At 39.6% G+C, this 21,419-nt stretch overlaps 2 protein-coding genes across 4 annotated transcripts; both read left to right on the top strand.

Moving 5' to 3' along the window:
- Positions 1 to 5,870: 5,870 nt before the first annotated feature.
- pnrc1 (proline-rich nuclear receptor coactivator 1) lies at positions 5,871 to 9,018 on the top strand. Its single transcript, XM_058391789.1, has 2 exons — positions 5,871 to 6,514; positions 7,538 to 9,018. The coding sequence occupies exons 1-2, from the start codon at positions 6,137 to 6,139 to the stop codon at positions 7,931 to 7,933; spliced, it is 774 nt and encodes a 257-aa protein (XP_058247772.1). The 5' UTR covers positions 5,871 to 6,136; the 3' UTR covers positions 7,934 to 9,018.
- Positions 9,019 to 9,161: 143 nt separating this feature from the next.
- Positions 9,162 to 19,639, top strand: LOC131354303 (peptidase M20 domain-containing protein 2-like). Of its 3 annotated transcripts, XR_009204733.1 has the most exons (9): positions 9,162 to 12,373; positions 12,957 to 13,365; positions 14,063 to 14,211; positions 15,499 to 15,641; positions 15,743 to 15,897; positions 16,468 to 16,591; positions 17,113 to 17,824; positions 18,161 to 18,268; positions 18,428 to 18,459. XR_009204733.1 is itself a non-coding variant. In XM_058391787.1 (8 exons), exons 2-8 carry the CDS (start codon positions 12,964 to 12,966, stop codon positions 18,562 to 18,564), a joined length of 1,218 nt encoding a protein of 405 aa, XP_058247770.1. In that variant the 5' UTR covers positions 9,162 to 12,373; positions 12,957 to 12,963; the 3' UTR covers positions 18,565 to 19,639. The 3 variants fall into 3 exon arrangements, 1 of the variants encoding a protein (XP_058247770.1); XR_009204732.1 differs by having other exon boundaries at positions 17,113 to 18,268; positions 18,428 to 18,468; XM_058391787.1 differs by lacking the exon at positions 17,113 to 17,824 and having other exon boundaries at positions 18,428 to 19,639.
- The last annotated feature ends 1,780 nt before the right edge of the window (positions 19,640 to 21,419 follow it).

The following is a 21,419-nucleotide window of genomic DNA, read 5'->3' as shown; positions in this document are numbered from 1 at the left end:
CGACACCTAGTGGTTCGAACGACTCGAAAAGGTCACGTGGTTTTTGTTTACGCCAAACAATAAGAGAAAATTGAAGTCACGGAAAAGTAATTTATTTACTTTTACAACTTCGAGTTACATTTTGTTTGGATTGTTCTTTTTTAATAAAATTTTGTATAAAATTTTTTATAAAAGTTTCTTCTGTAATTTTTTTTTTAAATTTTTAGCAAAATATTTTATCCACAAATAAAAGGTATTAAAAGTCACCCCCCCCATTTTTTCTCATTTTAATAAAGATATTAGGATTTATATTAACTCTTTGTCCAATTCCTGTAACAGAAAAGCTGCCAAAACAAAGAATATAGGCTCGCAATGTAACGTTTTTATGTATTTATTTATTTATTTTATTTATTTATTTACTTACTTTTTTAGTTTATTTTTTATTTAATTTCTTACATTTTTAGTTAATTAATTATTTATTTATTTATTTATTTACTTACGTACTTACTTTTTAGTTTTTGTTTTAGTTTTTTTATTTATTTACTTACTCACTTCCATTTTTAATTAATTTTTTATTTATTTATTTTATTTACTTACTTTTTTAGTTTAATTTTAGTTTATTCATTTATTTTATTTATTTATTTATTTACTTAGTTACTTTTTTAGTTTCTTTTTTTATTTTTTTATTTGTTTGTTTTGTTTATTGTCATAGAATGCATTGGACATTTTTGTCTATACCTGTACCCCTGGCTTTTTTTTTCTTGCTTCCTATGTCACGTTAACAAAATAATAAATAAATAATTTAAATTAAAAAAAGAGAGAAGTCACTTATTCTCTTATTATAATACAGAATATTTGTGGGATTATTTAGCAGTAAGGTTGATATAGACATACTCCAGCTTATTTGTGAAGATTTTTCAGCCAAAGATTTTTTATTAAAGTTTATTTTTTCATTTAAAGCTTTTTTGTATTACTTTATCAACACACAGTGCATGAGTAAAAGGACAGGAGTCACTATAGACAGAAATAAGATATTAGTGTAAAAATTGTGGTCATTTATAGTCATAAAAAGATATCCGTGAAAGACATGGAGACAGATAATGTACAAGAATCATAAAAAAGAATTATAGAAAAGTTGTATTTGCATTTAAAATACTCCAAAAAATCACTTATAATGCAAATCCTCACATTTTATTTAAAACCTACAGAAATCCAGAAAGGCCGTTAATCTCTATTTATCTCTATTTTTAACTCAGAATCACTAATTTGTTGGACTACTAATCGAAAGGTTGTGAGTTTGATTCCCAGGTCCACCAAGCTGCCACTGTTGGGCCCCTGAGCAAGGCCCTTAACCCTAAATCGCTCAGTTGTAAAAAAAAAAAAAATAATAATAATAATAATAATAATAATAATAATAATAATTAATAAATAAATAAATAAATAAATAAATAAATAAATAAATAAAATAAATAAAATTGTAAGTCGTCTGGCATCTGTCAAATAGTCGTGAAACCTATCAAATTTGCTTTGGAGGCAGTTTCTAGGTTTATGAAACTTCATTGTTGTGCAGAGGGTAGCATTGCTGCCTTACAGGTCTAGAGTCAGCAAGTATAAGTTTGATCCTGAGCTCAGAAACACATGATTAATTGTGAGAAATTTTCAAGCATGTTCTCATTATGTGGGTCTGGTCATTCACCCCTGATTATCTCCGGTTAATTGCCCCTAAGTGTGCACGAGCATGTGTATGGACCCTATGATAAATGGTCATTCAGTCCAGGTTGTGTTCCCGGGATCCTGCGACAGAATAAAATGGTTAATGATGAAGTGACTGATGAAACCTCACAACAAAATAATGACAACCAGCAGAGGGAGTCCAGAGACTGAATTTGTCAAATCTATGAGGAAGGTTTTAAATAAATAAATAAATAAATAAATAAATAAATAAATAAATAAATAAATGCCTAATTATAGAAGACATTGTCGACACAAAGACTTTGTGCATGTTGCATAATTCTGTACTTGAGTCATAAATTCCCATGATGATCCACTTTGTTATTCCTGTCTTAGAAACACAAAGGTTTTTTATTTGTTTGTTTGTTTGTTTGTTTTGGTGTAAGAATACAAAAAATCCTGGAAACACTTCAGGAGTTTAGAAGTCGTCATCTGATTGGTTGGATTCTTGATGATTACATGATATGTATGTGTGCTGCGTTTTTAGCAGTCCGTCTAGAAACAAAGTCGTCGTGACGCTCTACTTCTGTCATAAAAAAAAGAGAAGAAACCGTCGCGTTTACAACTGTAACAATGAGCGCTTATGAAGATGAGGGAATTATAAACACATTTCTTTTTCACGACTTTCTTAAATGAACAATCTATGGTCTGTTTTTGTAGGGACTTAAACGTGCCGTTGAACGGAATGTACTGTGATTGGTTGCTTTACCTGTCAGTCAGTCGCGCTTTTGGGCGGTCCTAGGTTCTTAAACGTAACGCTAAACATAACGAACTATGATTGGTTGCTTTACCTGTCAGTCAGACGCGCTTTTGGGCGGTCCTAGGTTCTTAAACGTAACGCTAAACATAACGAACTATGATTGGTTGCTTTACCTGTCAGTCAGACGCCCTCTTGGGCGGTCCTTGGCCAATAAAAGGTATTCAAGGCTAAATATCTCTAAAATAAAATGAAATAAATGTCATAATGGTGCCACCTGCATGTAAATGTCTCACTTAGCCTTTGAATGATAAAGTACTGCTTTGTATTCTGTAAGAGAATACCCTTTTCTTTGGTAAAAATGTTCGTGACCAATCACAGTCGGCTGATGATAGAATTTCATTTTCCGTGATCAGTCTGTTGCCTAGCAGATTTTCCAGCAGCTCCTTTAACCCGAGACTCTGAGCACAACAAGCAGCTGTCTTCCCTCACCCTCCTGTGCTGTGGATACACAATCCTAATGTGTCACACAGATATAAATACTCACAGATCTCCCAAAAGAATGATCAAGGTTTACTATCACAATTAAACGGAGCCTCTGGTAGCACAATATAACTTCATCTTCTCTGGAACATCTGCTAGATTGTTTATGAAAGTGTCTGTAGGCTGCAGGGTTGTGAAGAGGATATGGTTCACTTTTGAACCTGGCTCCTCTCAAGGTTTTTTCCTCATATTGTCTCAGGGAGTTTCTCCCTCACCGTCGTCGCTTTTTACTTGCCCGTTATGGACAAAGATGGTTATATTGTAACTTTTAAGTTATAAATCACACCTCCTAATCACCTGCGTTGACGTTTTAACACTTGGCTTAACATTATGACCACCTGCCTAATATTGTGTTGGTCGCCCGTTTGCTGCCAAAACAGCCCTGACCCGTCAAGGCATGGACTCCACTAGATCCCTGAATGTGTGCGGTGGTATCTGGCACCAAGATGTTAGCAGCAGATCCTTTAAGTCCTTTAAGTTGCGAGGTGGGGACTCCATGGGCCACACTTCACTCCAGACTGGGAACACCAACAAGAGCGGCAGTTTTGGAGATGCTCTGATTCAGTCGTCTAGCCATCACAATTTGGCCCTTCATCAAACTCACTCAAATCCTTACACTTGTCCATTTTTCTTGCTTCTAACATATCTACTTTGTTCAATTGCTGCCTAATGTATCAGACCCACTAACATGTGCCATGATGAGGAGATCATCAGTGTTATTCACTTCACCTGTCACTGCTCATAATGTTATGCCTGATTGGTATATATACTACAACAGCTCATTTGTTTCTAGGAGTGGACTGCTAAAGTGGGGCCTGCCTTAGCATCTTCTGATAAACATTACAGACAACACTGTAGCTTCCTGGTTAATATACTTATGGATACTTTGGAAGAGCCACATCTTGACACTCATTATTAGTTATTTCCTTTAACAGCTCTTGTGTTTTAGTTCCTTGATGTGAAAGGCAATTTGGGCTGAAAGTTGATTAAATTCCTGAGGTATTGAACAGAATGTTGTCTTTTTTTGCTTCAATCAAGAGTGTTTTGAATCTGAAAATGAACTAAAAATGATACCAAATGCTTGAATGTTGTATGTTAAACCCTGATAAAAGATTATACTGTATATTATGTAGCTTTAAATACTCAGTCTGATTTATTCCAAGTGTGCCTCACTAATATTTCTTCTTCTTTTAAATTGTTAATTCCTTTCTCTTTTTTTAGTATTCCTTGTTGTTGGATATGGCAGTCATCAGTACCAGGTCTGCAGGTCCCACGCCCTGTAAGCTCATCTAACACGTCATGTACATCATAATTGGATATGAATCATTGATCAAATTAACCAATCAGGGCTGAGCTTTGGATGGCTTTCATAAAACCACAGCTGATGCAACTGGCATGTAACATGTAAAGTGTTAAGAGGTTGTTTTCCTGTGCTTCAGAGAAAGACACTAGATAATAAGAAAACACCACAGACCAAACATTGCACCAAATTGCTATTAGTATTATTTAATGAGTAAACACTATTAGATGTTGCTAACATTGACATGTGTACTACAGTTATAGTTTCATTCCAGTAAAAAGTGAAGGATCAGAAGGATCAAAATCTTTGTTTATTATTTGATATGTAAAAAAAATAATAAAAAATAGAAAATGAGAGAATACATTATACAGCCAAAAGTATGTGGACACCATCACCTCCATATCTGTCCATGTACAGTGTAGTGTTACAAATTCCTTCATTAGTACTAAACTGGACAAAAACTGTTCCAGCATGACAATGTTGACAATGACAAAAAGCAGGTTCCATGAAGACAAGGCTTGGAGTGGAAGAACTCAAATCTTGACCTCGATCCCCTGAACACCTTTAGGATGAAGTCAACCGAGCCTGACATCAGTGCATGATCTCACTAATGCTCTTGTGGCTGATTGGACAAATCTAGATGGCCACATGAGAAAATCTAAGGGAAAGCCTTCTCTAAAAAGAGAAGGTTATCATGTGCAGGTCAGACAATTTCCTCCACACCAAACTCACTCATCCATATCTTTATGGACCTTGCTTTGGAATGTTGGAACAGGAAGGGATCATCCCCAGACAGTTCCTACAAAGTTGGGCGCATGAAATTGTCCAAAATGTCTTGGTATGCTGAAGCATTAAGAGTTCCTTTCACTGGAACTAAGAGGCCGAGTCCAACCCCTGAAAAACAACACCTGAACTCAATGATTTGGAAGGGCGTCCCAAAGCTTTTGCCAATATAGTGTATATGTATATGTAAAGCATATTATCACTCATCATTCCTGGGGCTGAAGTTGAACCTGCACCAACGCATGATGATTAAACATTTTGGAAAGTCGTTGGGGTTTTCTAAGTGTTAAAAACAGAGAAACAACACCACCACTTCTTCCTCATTTCAATTACGTAATGCAGCGGATGATGTGACCATATATGGCACATCCTGTCTTTGACGCGCTTTCGGTAAAGGGGCGGTCCGACTTTCTATAGAAAATACATTTTATATTTTAATATTAAAAGATAACACGTTTTTAAAATATATTTTAATATAAAAGATAACACATTTTACCAATTTACTTTTGCCAATTTTACCAATTTAATTTACTCTTTAGTGTTTCATTATATAGCGTTTCATTTCATTCATAGCGTTTAGTAAACAAAATGACTCCGGAAGTATGCTTATGTATGCTCGTGCGACAAAACAAAGGACATTTCTCGGTATACTTTTTTAAAACTCTATTCATATTCTAAGCGTTTTCATGCAGAAAAGCATCGAGTAAAAGAACACTTCAAAAGAATAAATATATGGCTTGTTTTTCAGCCCTGGAATAAGTCTATTTTAGGTGTCCTTTGTTCCGCGGAAGAGAAGGGGCGGGGCTAAGGGGGTGTGGCCGCATGGTTGCGCTAGAAACAGAAGGTACACAGATCTCGAGCTGCGCCATTTCTGCTAAAACTTTTGGCTCGCGCACTGTGGCCACTGCGTGAACTTTCCGACGGAGTTGTTCTTCTTTTAAGATAAGGATTCGATTTATTCTTGGATCTCGACGTCGTTTTCTCTCCTCTGATAAAATCATCCCGTTAGCCGAGAGGTGTTGCTGTTTCGAAATCTTTTTTTTTTTTTATTGTTGTTGCGTTATCAGGCGTGGAAGGAAGCCATTTTGGACGCTCCGTTTCTCATGTATCCTCCTCCATCCAGCAGCTTTGAGATCATGTTGGGTGAAACGCTCGGCATCGAACCGAGCCTAGACAACGTCGAGAACAACGAACCGAGTCTGCTAATTTCCTATGGAAATCTGAACAAGCCTACCAGACGAGCTCTGCTCAAGAACGGAGGGCACAGGGTACGATTACAGAGCAGGAATGTCCATAATCAGGCTCAACAGCACCATAGACAAGCGGTGGTGCTGAGGAATAACACTGTACGTTTAACCGACATCATCAACAACAACAGCAGTGATGATAAACCCGCACCACAGAGCAATAACACCGAGCTTCCGGCCAACAGAACCCTACCGAATGCATCAACACACTTCAGACCAACATCCAAGAAAGAGGTGAGTTGATTTAAAGGTGCAATGATCAACCCACATCAACGCCTTATTTGTGTAGAATATGATGTACACAATTATAATAAATAGCTAGATAGATAGATCTGGGTTGTGTTTGTTTGAGCCTCCTATAAGCAGACAAAGTGATCTCAAATCTCCAAGTTCCTCTTCACTATTTTCTTGCTTAACCTGCTTTAGGTCTATCAATGATCAGACTTGTTTAACATCTGCTACATGTTATTGCGAAATTTTTTAAGAACTTTACATTGTGTGGCAGATCAAACAAAAGACTTTCAGGGTGGCATCCTTTTTCCGAGGAGGAAATGACATCACTTGAAAATTACAAGCAATAAATACTCTAACGTGGCCACTGTATATCCTAGGGGGCGGGGCTTAGTAACAAGGGCAGGGATTAATAAATAGATAATGACTAATAATTGACAAAAAAAAAGACTAATAATACTAAGGGCACCTGATCATTAAAGTCCTGATCATTAGTTCGGTTACATATAGATATTTTAAGCTATAATCAATTCATCATGTAACACAAAACACCCTGATAGGATTGATATGGGGGTAAAAAAACAAACCAATGTTAGTAAATAAAGAAAGAAAAAAGTCAGGATTGTGATTAAAATATTAATCATGAAGCCCTTGTGTAAGTGTAGTGTATGAAGTTCAGGATTAGTCCTTTTAAGTTGCCCTACGATACACATTGCTTTGTCTAAAACACAATAATTTTTCACCTCTAATGAGATTGAGTTGTACTAAAACAATCCACGGTGCGATGGAAAATCTGCTGTTCTAATCAGGGTCGAATTTATATTTGTTTTGGCGTCGAAAGTGCTCATCTGCTCGAGTGTTTATAGACCATGAACCTAAACAATAAAGGCTCAGTGGGGGGGGAGGTGCATACAGTGCCTACGTGCAGTTCGAAATGTCGGTCATGACTGCTAGGCTAGATGCCATTTATTTCCATTACCTTGCCATGTCAGAGTCTGATTATTTTTTTTCCCCGTTCGCCCGCAGCTGCTGAAATCAAAAGCAGGAAGGGGAGAAAGAGTAAATCAGCCAAGTAGACTGTCTCCACACAGCGCAGACAAACACGAGCCATGCGTTCCTAACCTGAACACACGCTCCCACAAGAGCAGGCACACCAAATGTGAGAACAGGGATAGAAGGAGGCCTCTGAGCTCAGCAGACGCTCCAAGAATCACAAACGGCGAACTCTCGTCTGAGGATAGTCTTAAAGATGCAGAGAAGACCTATGCTGGAGCCAAGTTCAGTGAGCCACCTTCACCGAGTGTGTTGCCCAAGCCTCCGAGTCACTGGGTGGGTGAAAACATCCCCAAACATTCCGACAGCAGCCGGGAGCAGATGTCCGTACATCTGAAAACCATACTGAAGGTCCAGTCCAAGCCGTGACTCCCGTTATGAAAACAACAATAAAATCTTGGATATTTCAGCTGAAGAGTAAACACCTTCACAGCAGAAAAAAACTAGCATTGGATTCTCAGGCAAAAGAAAATTGTACTAAATTGTCTCCAGGCAGTCAGAAACAAAGCTTGGAAGCATGTTGCAACAGGACGTGTTGAGGTTTGATTGTAATATCAAAAATGTCTCGCTTTTCTCTTTAGAAAGAGACCTTGTGTTAATTTTTTTTTTAAAACTTGTGTAAATACTGTAAAACATGTAATATATGTGTAAATTTTTTGGATGTTATTTTAACAGAAGAGTAAATCTAGTTTTGTTACTGAAGCTTATGATGTTTTCATCACGATCTGATGGAATGCTCTTTGCAAGTGAGCGAGGCGTAGCGAGCCGTCTCGGGACGACGCACATTACATGTGAAAGGTTTGCTTAGTTTTGCACAAGACTGAAAAACCAACACGGGTCCCTTTTAAGATGTGAGGATGAACTAGTGCACGGTGCTACAGCTGAATGCATTTTTCTACGTCATGGACTGTCCTGGAAAAGGGATGCAGCTGATGAAAGGGAGTGGAAGTTTAAAACGAAAGGACTGTGGTCTATTTTGTGGAACACTGCCTAACTGAATTGAACGGACAAATCACAAACAGCACTTCTGAAAACAAAAGATTTTGTTAAACCAGTCTGCAAGCATCTTTCTGGTAACCGACACATTTTTCATTCTGTAGCAATTAAGAATGTTGTATTTTGACAGGAAATGTTTACTGTGAGAGAAGGTTTTTGTGGTTGTGACGTGTTTTCATGTCTGTGGAGAAAAGCCAGGCATCTTCCATCATCCCTCTTTTTTTTTTATTTCTTTTCTTTTCTTTTGAACTAAACTTTCACTAAACCCAAGACATTTTTTGTATTCGCAAAAATCCAACACATTTTGTTGCAACACTGATTGTTTTAATATTTGGCCTCGTTTTAACAGTATCCAAAAAAAAAAAATCTTGCGCCCACGTTTATTTAATTGGTCTGAGAAACGTTATGAACGTTTTTAATGAAAAGTATTAAAATAAAGAATTTGGCTATCCCCTTTACATTGGAGTTTTGTTGTCATAGCTTGCTACAGTGCACATCTTTCTGTTAATCTGTTTTTTATGTTTTTTTTTGTGTGTGAGAATTTTTATGCAGCTGCTTTTGGTGAAACCACACAACGCTTCAAGATTTATATCGTCATTTCAAGTACACAGCTGGTTTCAGTACACATTGAAATGAAATGTTTCTCCTCCATGGTGCTACACAAAACACAGCACAAGATACACAATACACTGTAAGTGTTGACAGCAGTGCTGACCACTAGGTGCAGATGGTGAGTGTGTGTGTGTGTTGGTGTCAAGCCAGTCTACAGGAGCCTGATGGTTTGGTTGAAAAAACTGGTACACAGTCTTGTTATGAGGGCCCACATGCTTTGGTTCCTTTTCTCCAGATGGGAAAAGGGTAACTCTGTGTAGAGTTTTCCTCATACCAGACAAAGTGCCTGGTGGTTGTAAGGGTGGTCTTCCTTACAGCACATCTGAAAGAAAGACAGTCCTGTAGTTAGTGATCACCTGGATGCTCTGCCATATGTGCCTGGTATCACTGCTGTGGATTCTCTCGGGGTAGGTATACGATTTGCCTCTCTGATGATCTGGGACAGTTTGGCCCTTGCTGTTTTTAAGGGCCACCATGTCACCTGCTCTGTAGGTGGAGTCTCAGCAGCTCATGCACCTTTGTGGTCAGTCACTGCTTCTGATAGGAGCATGTAGTGATCTTCAACTGGGGGCAAGATGGCTTTATTATCACCACACATACATTACAGCACAGTGGAATTCTTTTCTTCGCATATCCCAGCTGAGGAAGTTGGGGTCAGAGCGCAGGTGCAGCTACACTACAGCACCCCTGGAGCAGAGAGGGTTAAGGGCCTTGCTCAATTGCCCAGCAGTGGAGCTTGGTGGTGCTGGGGCTTGAACCCTTCAGTCTGCATTTAACAGTCACATAATCCACCAGCCATGAGCAGTAATTAGAAACTAGCACAGAGTTCTTGCACCATTCCACATGGCGTTGATGTAAACACACAAGCCTCCACAGGGCTGCATTTCTTCTGAAACTCTACCTCTGAGGAGCAGCAATCAAGGAGCAGAGGGTTTGGCCTTACATCTAAGGTTTGTTTTTAGCCTAGCATGGACTCCCACCATCTTGCAGAGCTTCGGCTTACACTGCTTTCGACATCACCTCATTCAGCCACCGGCAGCAGGCAAGACCGAAGGCTGAGAAAGCGTGCAATCAGCAGAGTAGACCGTAATTGGTAGAGGCTTTGCAATGATGTATGACAGTCTGGATAAAATAACAGACATGGCCACCTAGAAGGACTCTACTCTGTCTTTTGCATTATTTAGTATGATACCTAATTTTCTAGTTGTGTCAGTTTGTATAGATTGTGGGAACATTATTAACAGTATTAATTATACTGTTACTGTTTGCTCCTTCTGTTGAGTCTGAAAATAAGAGAAACAAGAGCGCCCTCTGTCTGTAAATTATTATTAATGCACCTGTCTTTTTTTTGTAATACACACGATTGCCAAAAGTTTTGTGATGCCTGCCTTTACATGCACATGAATGTAATATGGAGTTGGCCCGCCCTTTGCAGCTATAACAGCTTCAACTCTTCTGGGAAGGATTTCTACAAGGTATTGGAGTGTGTTTATGGGAATTTTTGACCATTCCTCTAGAAGCATATTTGTGAGGAAAGGCACTGATGTAGGACGGGAAGGTCTGGCTCACAGTCTCCGCTCTAATTCATCCCAAAGGTGTTCTATCAGGTTGAGGTCAGTCAAGTTCCTCCACACCAAATTCACTCAACCATGTCTTTATGGACCTTGCTTTGTGCACTGGTATGCAGTCCCCAACCCCAAACTGTTCCCACAAAGTTGGGAGCATGAAGTTGTCCAAAATGTCTTGGTATGCTGAAGCATTAAGAGTTCCTTTCACTGGAACTAAGGGGCCAACCCCTGAAAAACATCACCTGAACTCAGTGATTTGGAGGAGTGTTCCAACACTTTTGGCAATAGAGTGTATGTACAGTGTGTATGCACCATGCAGCCATGACATTAAAACCACCTGTCTAATATTGTCTAGGTCCTCCTTGTCCTGTCATAACAGCTCTGTCCAGTCAAGGCTCGATGGACTTCACAAAACCTGTGGTTAACAGCAGTTCTGTAAGTTGTGACGTGTGGCTTCCATGTTTATGCAGAATTTGGAGGCCAGGTCAACAACTTGTAATTCTTTGTGGTATCAGACTAGATGGGATAGCCTTCACTCACCAGTGAGCCTTGGGTGTTCATGACCCGGTCACTAGGTACTAACTATTTGTTTCTTGTCAAAGTCTCTCAGGTCCTTATGCTCGCCCTTTTTCGTGCTTCTAAAGCTAAAGCTAACTTGCTGCATAATTTATTCCACTCCTTGACCTGTGCCTGGTCAATAATTTCATTTTTATGAGATAATCGATATTATTCGCTTCAAGTCGTCTTTTTAATATTTAACCAGAATTTCAGACTACAACAAAACTAATAAATACACAGATCAGGCATAATATTATAATCACTGACCGATGAATAACACTGATCCTTCTTATCATGGCACCTGTTAGTGAGTGGGATATATTAGGCATGTGAGCATCAGAACTGGACCATGGAGCAATGGAAGAAGGTGGCCTGGTCCTGATGAATTGCATTTTCTTTTACATCATGTGGATAGCCGGGTGTGTGTGCGTCGCTTACCTGGGGAACACATGGCACCAGGATACACTATGGGAAGAAGGCGGGCCGGCAGAGGCAGTGTCATTCTTTGTGCAATGTTCTGCTGGGAAAATCAAATCAAATCGAGCATCTGTGGGAAGTCTGATCCATGGAGGGCCCACCTTACAACGTACAGGACTTAAAGGATCTGCTTGGTGCCAGATACCACAGCACACCTTCAGGGATCTAGTGGAGTCCATGCCTCGACGGGTCAAGACTGTTTTGGCAGCAAAAGGGGGACCAACACAGTATTAGACAGGTGGTCATAATGTTATGCCTGATCAGTGTATATTTATGCAAATAATATTTATGCATATTATAGTTGTTGTAGTTAATTAATTAACTGATTGTGCAACATATAAACAAGTCTAAATTGCACCTTCTTTTTTTTAGCACTATTTATGCCCTCAGACAGTTTTAACTTTATATGCACTGTTACCCATGCAGGCTGTTTTGCAGCTGTTTCCTGCTACAGGCATGCCAGTGTTACATAACACCTAGCAATGCAAAGGTCATGGCTTGCTGTTGCATAAGATTTCCATCCACCTAAGATTTCTGCACCCGTCTTCTGTAGTTACTCCTCCGATTTGAACCAGTGGCTCTTTTTTGACACTGAAGGGTAAGTATGAATTAAACAAAAAAAACAAAGACCTCATGGACTGCAACTCATAGCAGAAAACACTGTAACATCACAACCAGATCCAGAACACCAGAGGGTGTTAGCACTCACGAACTCACTTCCTGGTCTGCTCAAGTATTTAATCAGCATGCTCCGTTTGTACAATAGGAGGTATTACTGATTATTAACATACTGAAGATATTACTGATTATTGCTGTGTATGATCCATGCCTCCTTCTTCTGACTACGAGTTTCGGTTTTGGTTTTCAAGTGTTTTCCGGCTTTTGATTTCGGCTTCGTCTAATCGGTTTATGATTTCTGCCAATGTGAGTTTCATTAAAGATCTGCACATTGATTCGAATGCTCCGGTTTCTGACGAATCATTACAAACACACAGAAATGTTTTGGAGTAGGGTGATGACATTTCAGACTTTTTCTGAGCACCAAACTTCACCTTCGTTCCTTCCCCATCTTAGTAAAAGTTTGCTGTAAAGTTTTATTGACTCCTAAAATTACGTAACAAAGAGCAACAATTTACTGAGTTTTTTTTTTTTTTTAAATATATATATTTCTTTGTGTGAAGTTACAGAATGGCTGAAAAACTCCCAGCACTGAAACAGCTAGTTTGCGCTTCCATCGACGAAGCCAAGGACAAATTCCATCTATTAGGAGATGCGATATGGCGCCACCCAGAGCTGGCATATGAGGAAAGACAAGCCCATGAGACTCTGGTTCGCTTTTTCACCCAGGAGAAAGGGTGGACAGTGGAGGCACACTACAAACTAGAAACAGCTTTTCGGGCCACCTGGGGGCCTGTGGGTGGAGGAGATGGTGAGGCTGTGGTTAATGTGGGGTTCCTGTGTGAGTATGATGCTCTGCCTGCTATAGGCCACGCGTGCGGTCACAACCTGATAGCAGAGAGCGGAGCGGCAGCAGCACTGGGCCTGAAGGTGGCGCTGGAGAGCGTGGAGGCGTGGCCTGTGCCAATCAAGGTGTGCCAATTAGGCCAATTTTAATAATTAAGTTTTTTTGTTCAACATTTCTGAGAACTAATAATGGCCGTCTTTATTGTCTGAAGGGAAAATATTTAGCTAGCTAAAAATGATTCATTATTCAATGATTCAATGTTCGTTGCATACCAAAAAATTCAAAAGGCAGTATTGACTATCAGACCAATGTGTATAATACACTAGAGGTACATCCAACTTTAACAAATCAAATGAAATACAACATCATAATGTGTCTCAGTAAGGGGTTGAATAGCTTAGATGCACTTTGCCATAGATACTACAAGAACGTTACTGGTGCAATGAGCACCATTCTTTCACAAAGAAAAAAAATAAATAAATAAAACACAGTTTCCTCAGATGGTCACTTGAAAATGTACCAAAGGAGTCCAATTCAAAATGAAGGTCATAGCACAAGCCATTGTGGATGGGGTCATCCTGAATAAAAAACCACTGCCATTAGGATAGAAATGTTTCATCCGGTTAAAGGTGATCAACCAGGAGAACAGTGACAGTAGAGCGTCCCTACAAGATAACAAAAATAACAGCCACAATATATTTTCCTTTAATTTGTCATACATGTATATGTGCTATGTCACTGAACAACATGCAGTTCATTGAGATCATACACTTTTCAAATGTCTAGTCTAAACAATGCCTGGTGATTTGGTTGAATTAATAGGTAACTGTTTTGGGGACTCCAGCAGAAGAGGATGCAGGTGGGAAGGTGGACTTGCTCCGAGAAGGAGTCTTTGAAGGACTGGACGTGGTGTTTATGGCTCATCCTTCACAGGAGGACGCTACCTACATCCCAGATGTGGCAGAACATGAGTAATTTAATATTGTACATTGGTCCAAAAATGATTTTACAGTTTACTTTCCCCTTTCAGAAAAATATTTGTGCCTTATTTAAGAATCCATTTTATTCCAGCTAGTCTTATCACTTGAGATCATTTTAGTCACGATATATAATGATGATCATGTCTTCACTTCACTGGTGAGCTGAAACACCTTTGACAAGATAAACAAATTGATAAATTGACAACATTTATAAATGTTGTATATAAATAAGTCCAATGTATATAAATGTTATAAACAAAACTTCCATTTATTTCCTTTTCCAACCACATCAAACCATAGAACCCACTTAGCTACCAAGCAAGCAATTCAAACATATTCTTCTAGAGCGCTTGGTACACTATATTGCCAAAAGTTTTGGGACACCCCTCCAGATCATTGAGTTCAGGTGTTGTTTTTCAGGGGTTGAGCTCGGCCCCTTATTTCCAGTAAAATGAACTCTTAATGCTTCAGCATAGCAAGACATTTTGGACAATTTTATGCTCCCAACTTTGTGGGAACAGTTTGGGGATGACCCCTTCCTGTTCCAACATTCCAAAGCAAAGTAGATAAAGACATGGATGAGTGACCTCAACCTGATAGAACAACTTTTGGATGTATTAGAGGGGAGACTGTGAGCCATTCCAAAACTTGGATGTCTGCCTTTACATGCACATGAATGTAATATAGGAGTTGGCCCACCCTTTGCAGCTCTAACAGCTTCAGAAGGCTTAGATTTCCATTGTCTAATCATGACTATTAAGGCTGAAGCTATATGAGTTGATAGATCCAATTTCTGTCACTGACTACAAAGATAACAGCCAGTTTCAGCCCATGCGCCAATGATGCATCAATGCTGAGTCCCAGAATAGATTTCTGGGCAAAAGGGCCATATGCACACTAACTAGGCAGACTAGGCAGAATTGTTTCTGGAGCAAGATTTACATGCTAGCACTACCACAGACAAAGTAAGTATTGCAATACTATGATGACTCAGGGAAAGGAAACTAATCTCAAATATATAAACGCCAGATTCAGCACCTCTGTTATCCAAATTGGTCAAAGTGGTTGGTTATATTTTTTATACATTACATAACTGACTGGCTGACAAAATGACCTAATATTAGACCTCAGACATAGACAGATTATAGATAATCAAACATGCGTTACGGCTTCTCAGGCTAATGAAGAACACATTTTGATCACACAGGCATGACTGTAAGTAATGGCAGAAATAATTGTACCGTTATATGACTTGGATGTAATTGTGTTGATCTGCAGCCTTGTAGTGAAGTACCACGGACGTGCATCTCACGCATCAGCGTATCCCTGGGAAGGTGTAAACGCTCTAGACGCAGCTGTCATGGCTTACAGTAACATGTCTGTACTCCGCCAGCAGCTCAGACCTGAATGGAGGGTCCATGGTGAGATGACATGCTCAGCCTGATAACCATATTGAGAGACAGATACACAAGACATTCTATAAAAATACAATGTAAATTTGAGTTATGGGTGTTTTAATCAGGTATAATAAGGCATGGAGGTGTGAAGCCCAACATCATCCCTGACTACAGTGAGCTGGAGTATTACTTACGCACTCCTTCACACCGAGACCTGCCCAACATCCGAGCCAAAGCTGAAGCCTGTTTTCAAGCTGCTGCTCTGGCCACAGGATGTAAGGTAAGTGAACCATAAACTTTATTTGTATCTCTATCATCTTGTATAGTACGTAAGGAGCATTGTGTGCTGTTATAGAAAAATAATCAAAGATGTAGTGATATGATCTGTTTTCATATAAACAGTCTTTATGTCCTGAAGCATTGTGGCGAAAACGCAGGGAACTCCTTTTATAAAGACTAAATTAATATCTCTTAATGATGAAAACCACAACATATCAATAACTTTGTATTTCCTATTGGAAATGAAAAAAAATTTTTTTTTAATTTTTTTTTTATTACATATAGCACCTGCCATATACACCCCTATAATTCAGCTCTTACTATAAAGACAATACCTTTTTTTTTAGATGTACATTAATATAAACCTGTCATTAACCTTGCAGTCAGAATTACTGTACTATCAGAAAATGAATCAACACCTTCCGATCAATCACATCTAACAATTCTCCTGTACAATTTATTTCATAATTTTCTGAAATGCCTTTAGGAAACCATGTTAAAGTCAAATTGATCAAAATGATAGTAATATGTAGTTAATATGCTTGACTAAACCAAAGTTTGTTTCTTACAGGTTGAGCTTATTTTTGCAAAGAACAAGTTTTATGAAATCCTGAGGAATCACACTTTGGAAAGCCTGTATGAGGAGAATGGGAAATCTCTTGGCATGAAGTTCATTACGGTTGAGAATTCTTCTGGTAAAGAAATAAGCTAACTAGTGGTAGAATGGTGTGGCAGCTGTACTACCTTCACAGGGAGAACTTCTTTTCCAGACACCTAAGCTAACCTAATGTTACTACCATGTTAGCTCGTCTTTTGCTACTTTAGCTCGTCTTTCGGTACTTTAGCTCGTGTGAATCCCGCTATCATGAAATCCAGGGAGACAGATGCAAGTACAAGAGCTATTATTCGATAAACAACTAAGACAGGAAAAAAACAAACAACTAAAGAAAAGGATTTTAATTCAATTCAATACAATTTATTTGTATAGTGCTTTTAACAATGGACATGTCTTAAAGCAGCTTTATAGAAGTATAGAAAGATATAAAAAATTTTTATAAAGTTTTAATTTAAATTACTATTTTATCCCTAATGAGCAAGCCTGAGGCGACAGTGGTGAGGAAAAACTCGAGATTGAAATTCAATAAATAAAAGCTACTATCTTATCAGATTTCAGATTTTAAGTTTTAATTTAAATTACTGTTTTATCCCTAATGAGGTGACAGTGGTGAGGAAAAACTCAAGAGATCTTGAGAGGAACCAGGCTCAGAAGGGAACCTCATCCTTACTTGGGTGACACTGGACAGTAAATCATGTAAAAAGCTGTTGATAATGTCCTTTCTGCAACAGCCTCCAAGAGATCTTGAGCTGCCGGATGCAACGGCAGTTCAGTGACTGTGTGATAGTCTCTGAGTGGTTCTAGCCACAGCAGGGGCTGTCCATGCAGATCTATCCACAGCATCAGTGAGCACCAACAAGCGCTGAGACTCCAACCAGGGGGAGAGCGTCTGGATGGATCAGGCAGGTCCAGAAAGAAGAAGCAAACACACAGAACACTGGGAGCTCAGAGAGTGGGACTTATAGCTCAGCAGAAAATGACAGAGAGAGCGATAAATATTAAATATGCATATGATCATGTGATGCTTAAAGACAATGTAGATTATGTGCAGACAGGGACTCTGGCAAGACTAGCTATGATAAAGGAAAAGCCAGAAGGTGACAGATATGAAGGCTTTGGACATAAACCGCATCACAGTCAGCAAACCTGAGCGACTTGTGAGGGTGGTAAGGCGACAGCATCCAAATATCCCAGTACACCAAACACTCTGTGCCCATGAACCTTCCAGATCTGCTCCTTTACCCAAGAACAGCTGAACTGGTGGCAAACAAGTGTGAATGAAAAAGGAAGGAAAAGGGGCAAGACAACAAATGTGAGTGCCCTCTGGTGGTCTGATGGGGAATTGTGGCACCCAGTACCTGTTACAGACCCCTCTGTGAATTCCTCACCTTTTCCTTTTTCCTATTCAACTCTTTCACTTTCTTCATTCACACCCTTTCATTTCAGCTAAACCTGCCTAACCCCTGCCAATTAACATCATCGTCGTCACTGCCTGCTGCCAGCATTGATATCGTTAATAAAGTTAAATGTTATGCCAAAATGCGAGCACTGACCTGTATATTGGTTTGGAAAGCTTAAGGTTACTTGTAAAGGCATTGGTTTAGTGTAAAACATTCTAATTTTGTGATTTCAATCCCATCCATATCAGGCTCTACAGATTTCGGGAACGTGACTCATGCTGTTCCAGGGATTCACCCTTATTTCTACATTGGATCTGAGGCACTGAATCACACCACAGAATATACAGCGGCTTCTGGTGAGTCTGAAGAACAGCGCAATCATGATTGCATGAGCAAAAGTTGCAAAGCAACTTTGGAGGTGGATTTTAACATTTTGCTAATGAGGTCCAACTGATTTCATTTGACGCATGCATATGCTGATTTAAGGCTTAAGGCTAACTTGACTTTGTTTGCAGGTGCAGAAGAAGCTCAGTTTTACACACTCCGGACTGCGAAAGCTTTGGCTATGACTGCACTGGATGTGATCTTCAGCCCTGGAGTGTTAGACAAAGTGAAACAGGAGTTTAAAGAGGCCAAACTCAGAGAGGAGTGAGGACTGTAAGAGGTGAAACACAGGCAAGCAGAGACTAACAAGACAAATGAAACCGTCTAGAAATCGTAAAAGCCTAATATATGATTTACAAACATTACAACTCTGTTGGTCTCTGTCCTGTTTGCTTGAGGAATGTAGAACCATTACTATATGTTCTGTGGATTACAGGTAATTATCCCTGGGACAGTTTAAATTGCCACAATATATTGAGTGACAAATTTTTCCCACAATCTAAAAGCATGATTTCAAGCATTAAATAGAGATTCCAACTTTGTCATCACTAATTCAAATATATAGATTAATAGACTCTTTGTAATGAAGCTCAGAAATCTATTAATGTTGTATCTTATAGGCTATGTATTGAAATTCAATAAATAAAAGCTACTATCTTATCAGATTTCAGATTTTAAGTTTTAATTTAAATTACTGTTTTATCCCTAATGAGGTGACAGTGGTGAGGAAAAACTCAAGAGATCTTGAGAGGAACCAGGCTCAGAAGGGAACCTCATCCTTACTTGGGTGACACTGGACAGTAAATCATGTAAAAAGCTGTTGATAATGTCCTTTCTGCAACAGCCACCAAGAGATCTTGAGCTGCCGGATGCAACGGCAGTTCAGTGACTGTGTGATAGTCTCTGAGTGGTTCTAGCCACAGCAGGGGCTGTCCATGCAGATCTATCCACAGCATCAGTGAGCACCAACAAGCGCTGAGACTCCAACCAGGGGGAGAGCGTCTGGATGGATCAGGCAGGTCCAGAAAGAAGAAGCAAACACACAGAACACTGGGAGCTCAGAGAGTGGGACTTATAGCTCAGCAGAAAATGACAGAGAGCGCGATAAATATTAAATATGCATATGATCATGTGATGCTTAAAGACAATGTAGATTATGTGCAGACAGGGACTCTGGCAAGACTAGCTAAGATAACTAAAAGGAAAAGCCAGAAGGTGAGAGATATGATAAGGGACACGGCACTAATTGATGTATTGTTGACCTCCCCTCCTGTTCCAACCAGAGCGATACACCAGGGCACCCAGGATGCCCGAAGACAGGCCGGAACATCAACACCAACCCCTTCCGCTCAGTTTAGGTGGGGGAGAGATTAATAAAATAAAATAAAATAAATAAATAAATAAAAAGGTTATACAAAGTAGGAGTATATATATACACTATATTGCCAAAAGTATTTGCTCACCCATCCAAATAATCAGAATCAGGTGTTCCAATCACTTCCATGGCCACAGGTGTATAAAATCAAGCACCTAGGCATGCAGACTGTTTTTACAAACATTTGTGAAAGAATGGGTCGCTCTCAGGAGCTCAGTGAATTCCAGCGTGGAACTGTGATAGTATGCCACCTGTGCAACAAATCCAGTCGTGAAATTTCCTCGCTCCTAAATATTCCACAGTCAACTGTCAGCTGTATTATAAGAACGTGGAAGTGTTTGGGAACGACAGCAACTCAGCCACGGAGTGGTAGGCCACGTAAACTGACGGAGCGGGGTCAGCGGATGCTGAGGCGCATAGTGCGAAGAGGTCGCCAACTTTCTGCAGAGTCAATCGCTACAGACCTCCAAACTTCATGTGGCCTTCAGATTAGCTCAAGAACAGTGTGCAGAGAGCTTCATGGAATGGGTTTCCATAGCCGAGCAGCTGCATCCAAGCCATACATCACCAAGTGCAATGCAAAGCGTCAGATGCAGTGGTGTAAAGCACGCCGCCACTGGACTCTAGAGCAGTGGAGACGCGTTCTCTGGAGTGACGAATCGCGCTTCTCCATCTGGCAATCTGATGGACGAGTCTGGGTTTGGCGGTTGCCAGGAGAACGGTACTTGTCTGACTGCATTGTGCCAAGTGTAAAGTTTGGTGGAGGGGGGATTATGGTGTGGGGTTGTTTTTCAGGAGCTGGGCTTGGCCCCTTAGTTCCAGTGAAAGGAACTCTGTATGCTTCAGCATACCAAGACATTTTGGACAATTCCATGCTCCCAACTTTGTGGGAACAGTTTGGAGCTGGCCTCTTCCTCTTCCAACATGACTGTGCACCAGTGCACAAAGCAAGGTCCATAAAGACATGGATGACAGAGTCTGGTGTGGAGGAACTTGACTGGCCTGCACAGAGTCCTGACCTCAACCCGAAAGAACACCTTTGGGATGAATTAGAGCGGAGACTGAGAGCCAGGCCTTCTCGTCCAACATCAGTGTGTGACCTCACAAATGCGCTTCTGGAAGAATGGTCAAAAATTCCCATAAACACACTCCTAAACCTTGTGGACAGCCTTCCCAGAAGAGTTGAAGCTGTTATAGCTGCAAAGGGTGGACCGACGTCATATTGAACCCTATGGATTAGGAATGGGATGTCACTTAAGTTCATATGCGAGTCAAGGCAATATAGTGTATATATATATATATATATATAATATATATATATATATATATATATATATATATATATATATATATATATATATATATATAATATATATACACACACACACACACACTACTCACAAAAAGTTAAGGATATTTGGCTTTTGGTTGAAATTTATGGAAAATGTAAAAAGTTCACTCTACAGTGATATTGTATCATGAGCATTTAAGTAGAAGCATGCAATGGTGATATCCTCATCTCAAACAATTTATTGAAACAAAAGCCAACAACAGTGGTGGGTATACCACAACAAAAAATATCAGTGTCTCAATAATTTGTCATGTGCCCTTCACCATCAATTACAGCTTGACAACGACGTCTCATGCTGTTCACGAGTCAACTTATTGTCTGCTGAGGCATGGCATTCCACTCTTCTTGAAGGGCAGCCCTCAGGTCATTGAGGTTCTGGGGTGCAGGGTTTGCAGGG

This window comes from Hemibagrus wyckioides, linkage group LG06 (genome assembly GCF_019097595.1).
Source record: "Hemibagrus wyckioides isolate EC202008001 linkage group LG06, SWU_Hwy_1.0, whole genome shotgun sequence".
Taxonomy (NCBI): Eukaryota; Metazoa; Chordata; class Actinopteri; order Siluriformes; family Bagridae; genus Hemibagrus; species Hemibagrus wyckioides.
The sequence above is the reverse complement of the archived record's forward strand: the minus strand, read 5'-3'. Positions and strand labels throughout refer to the sequence as shown.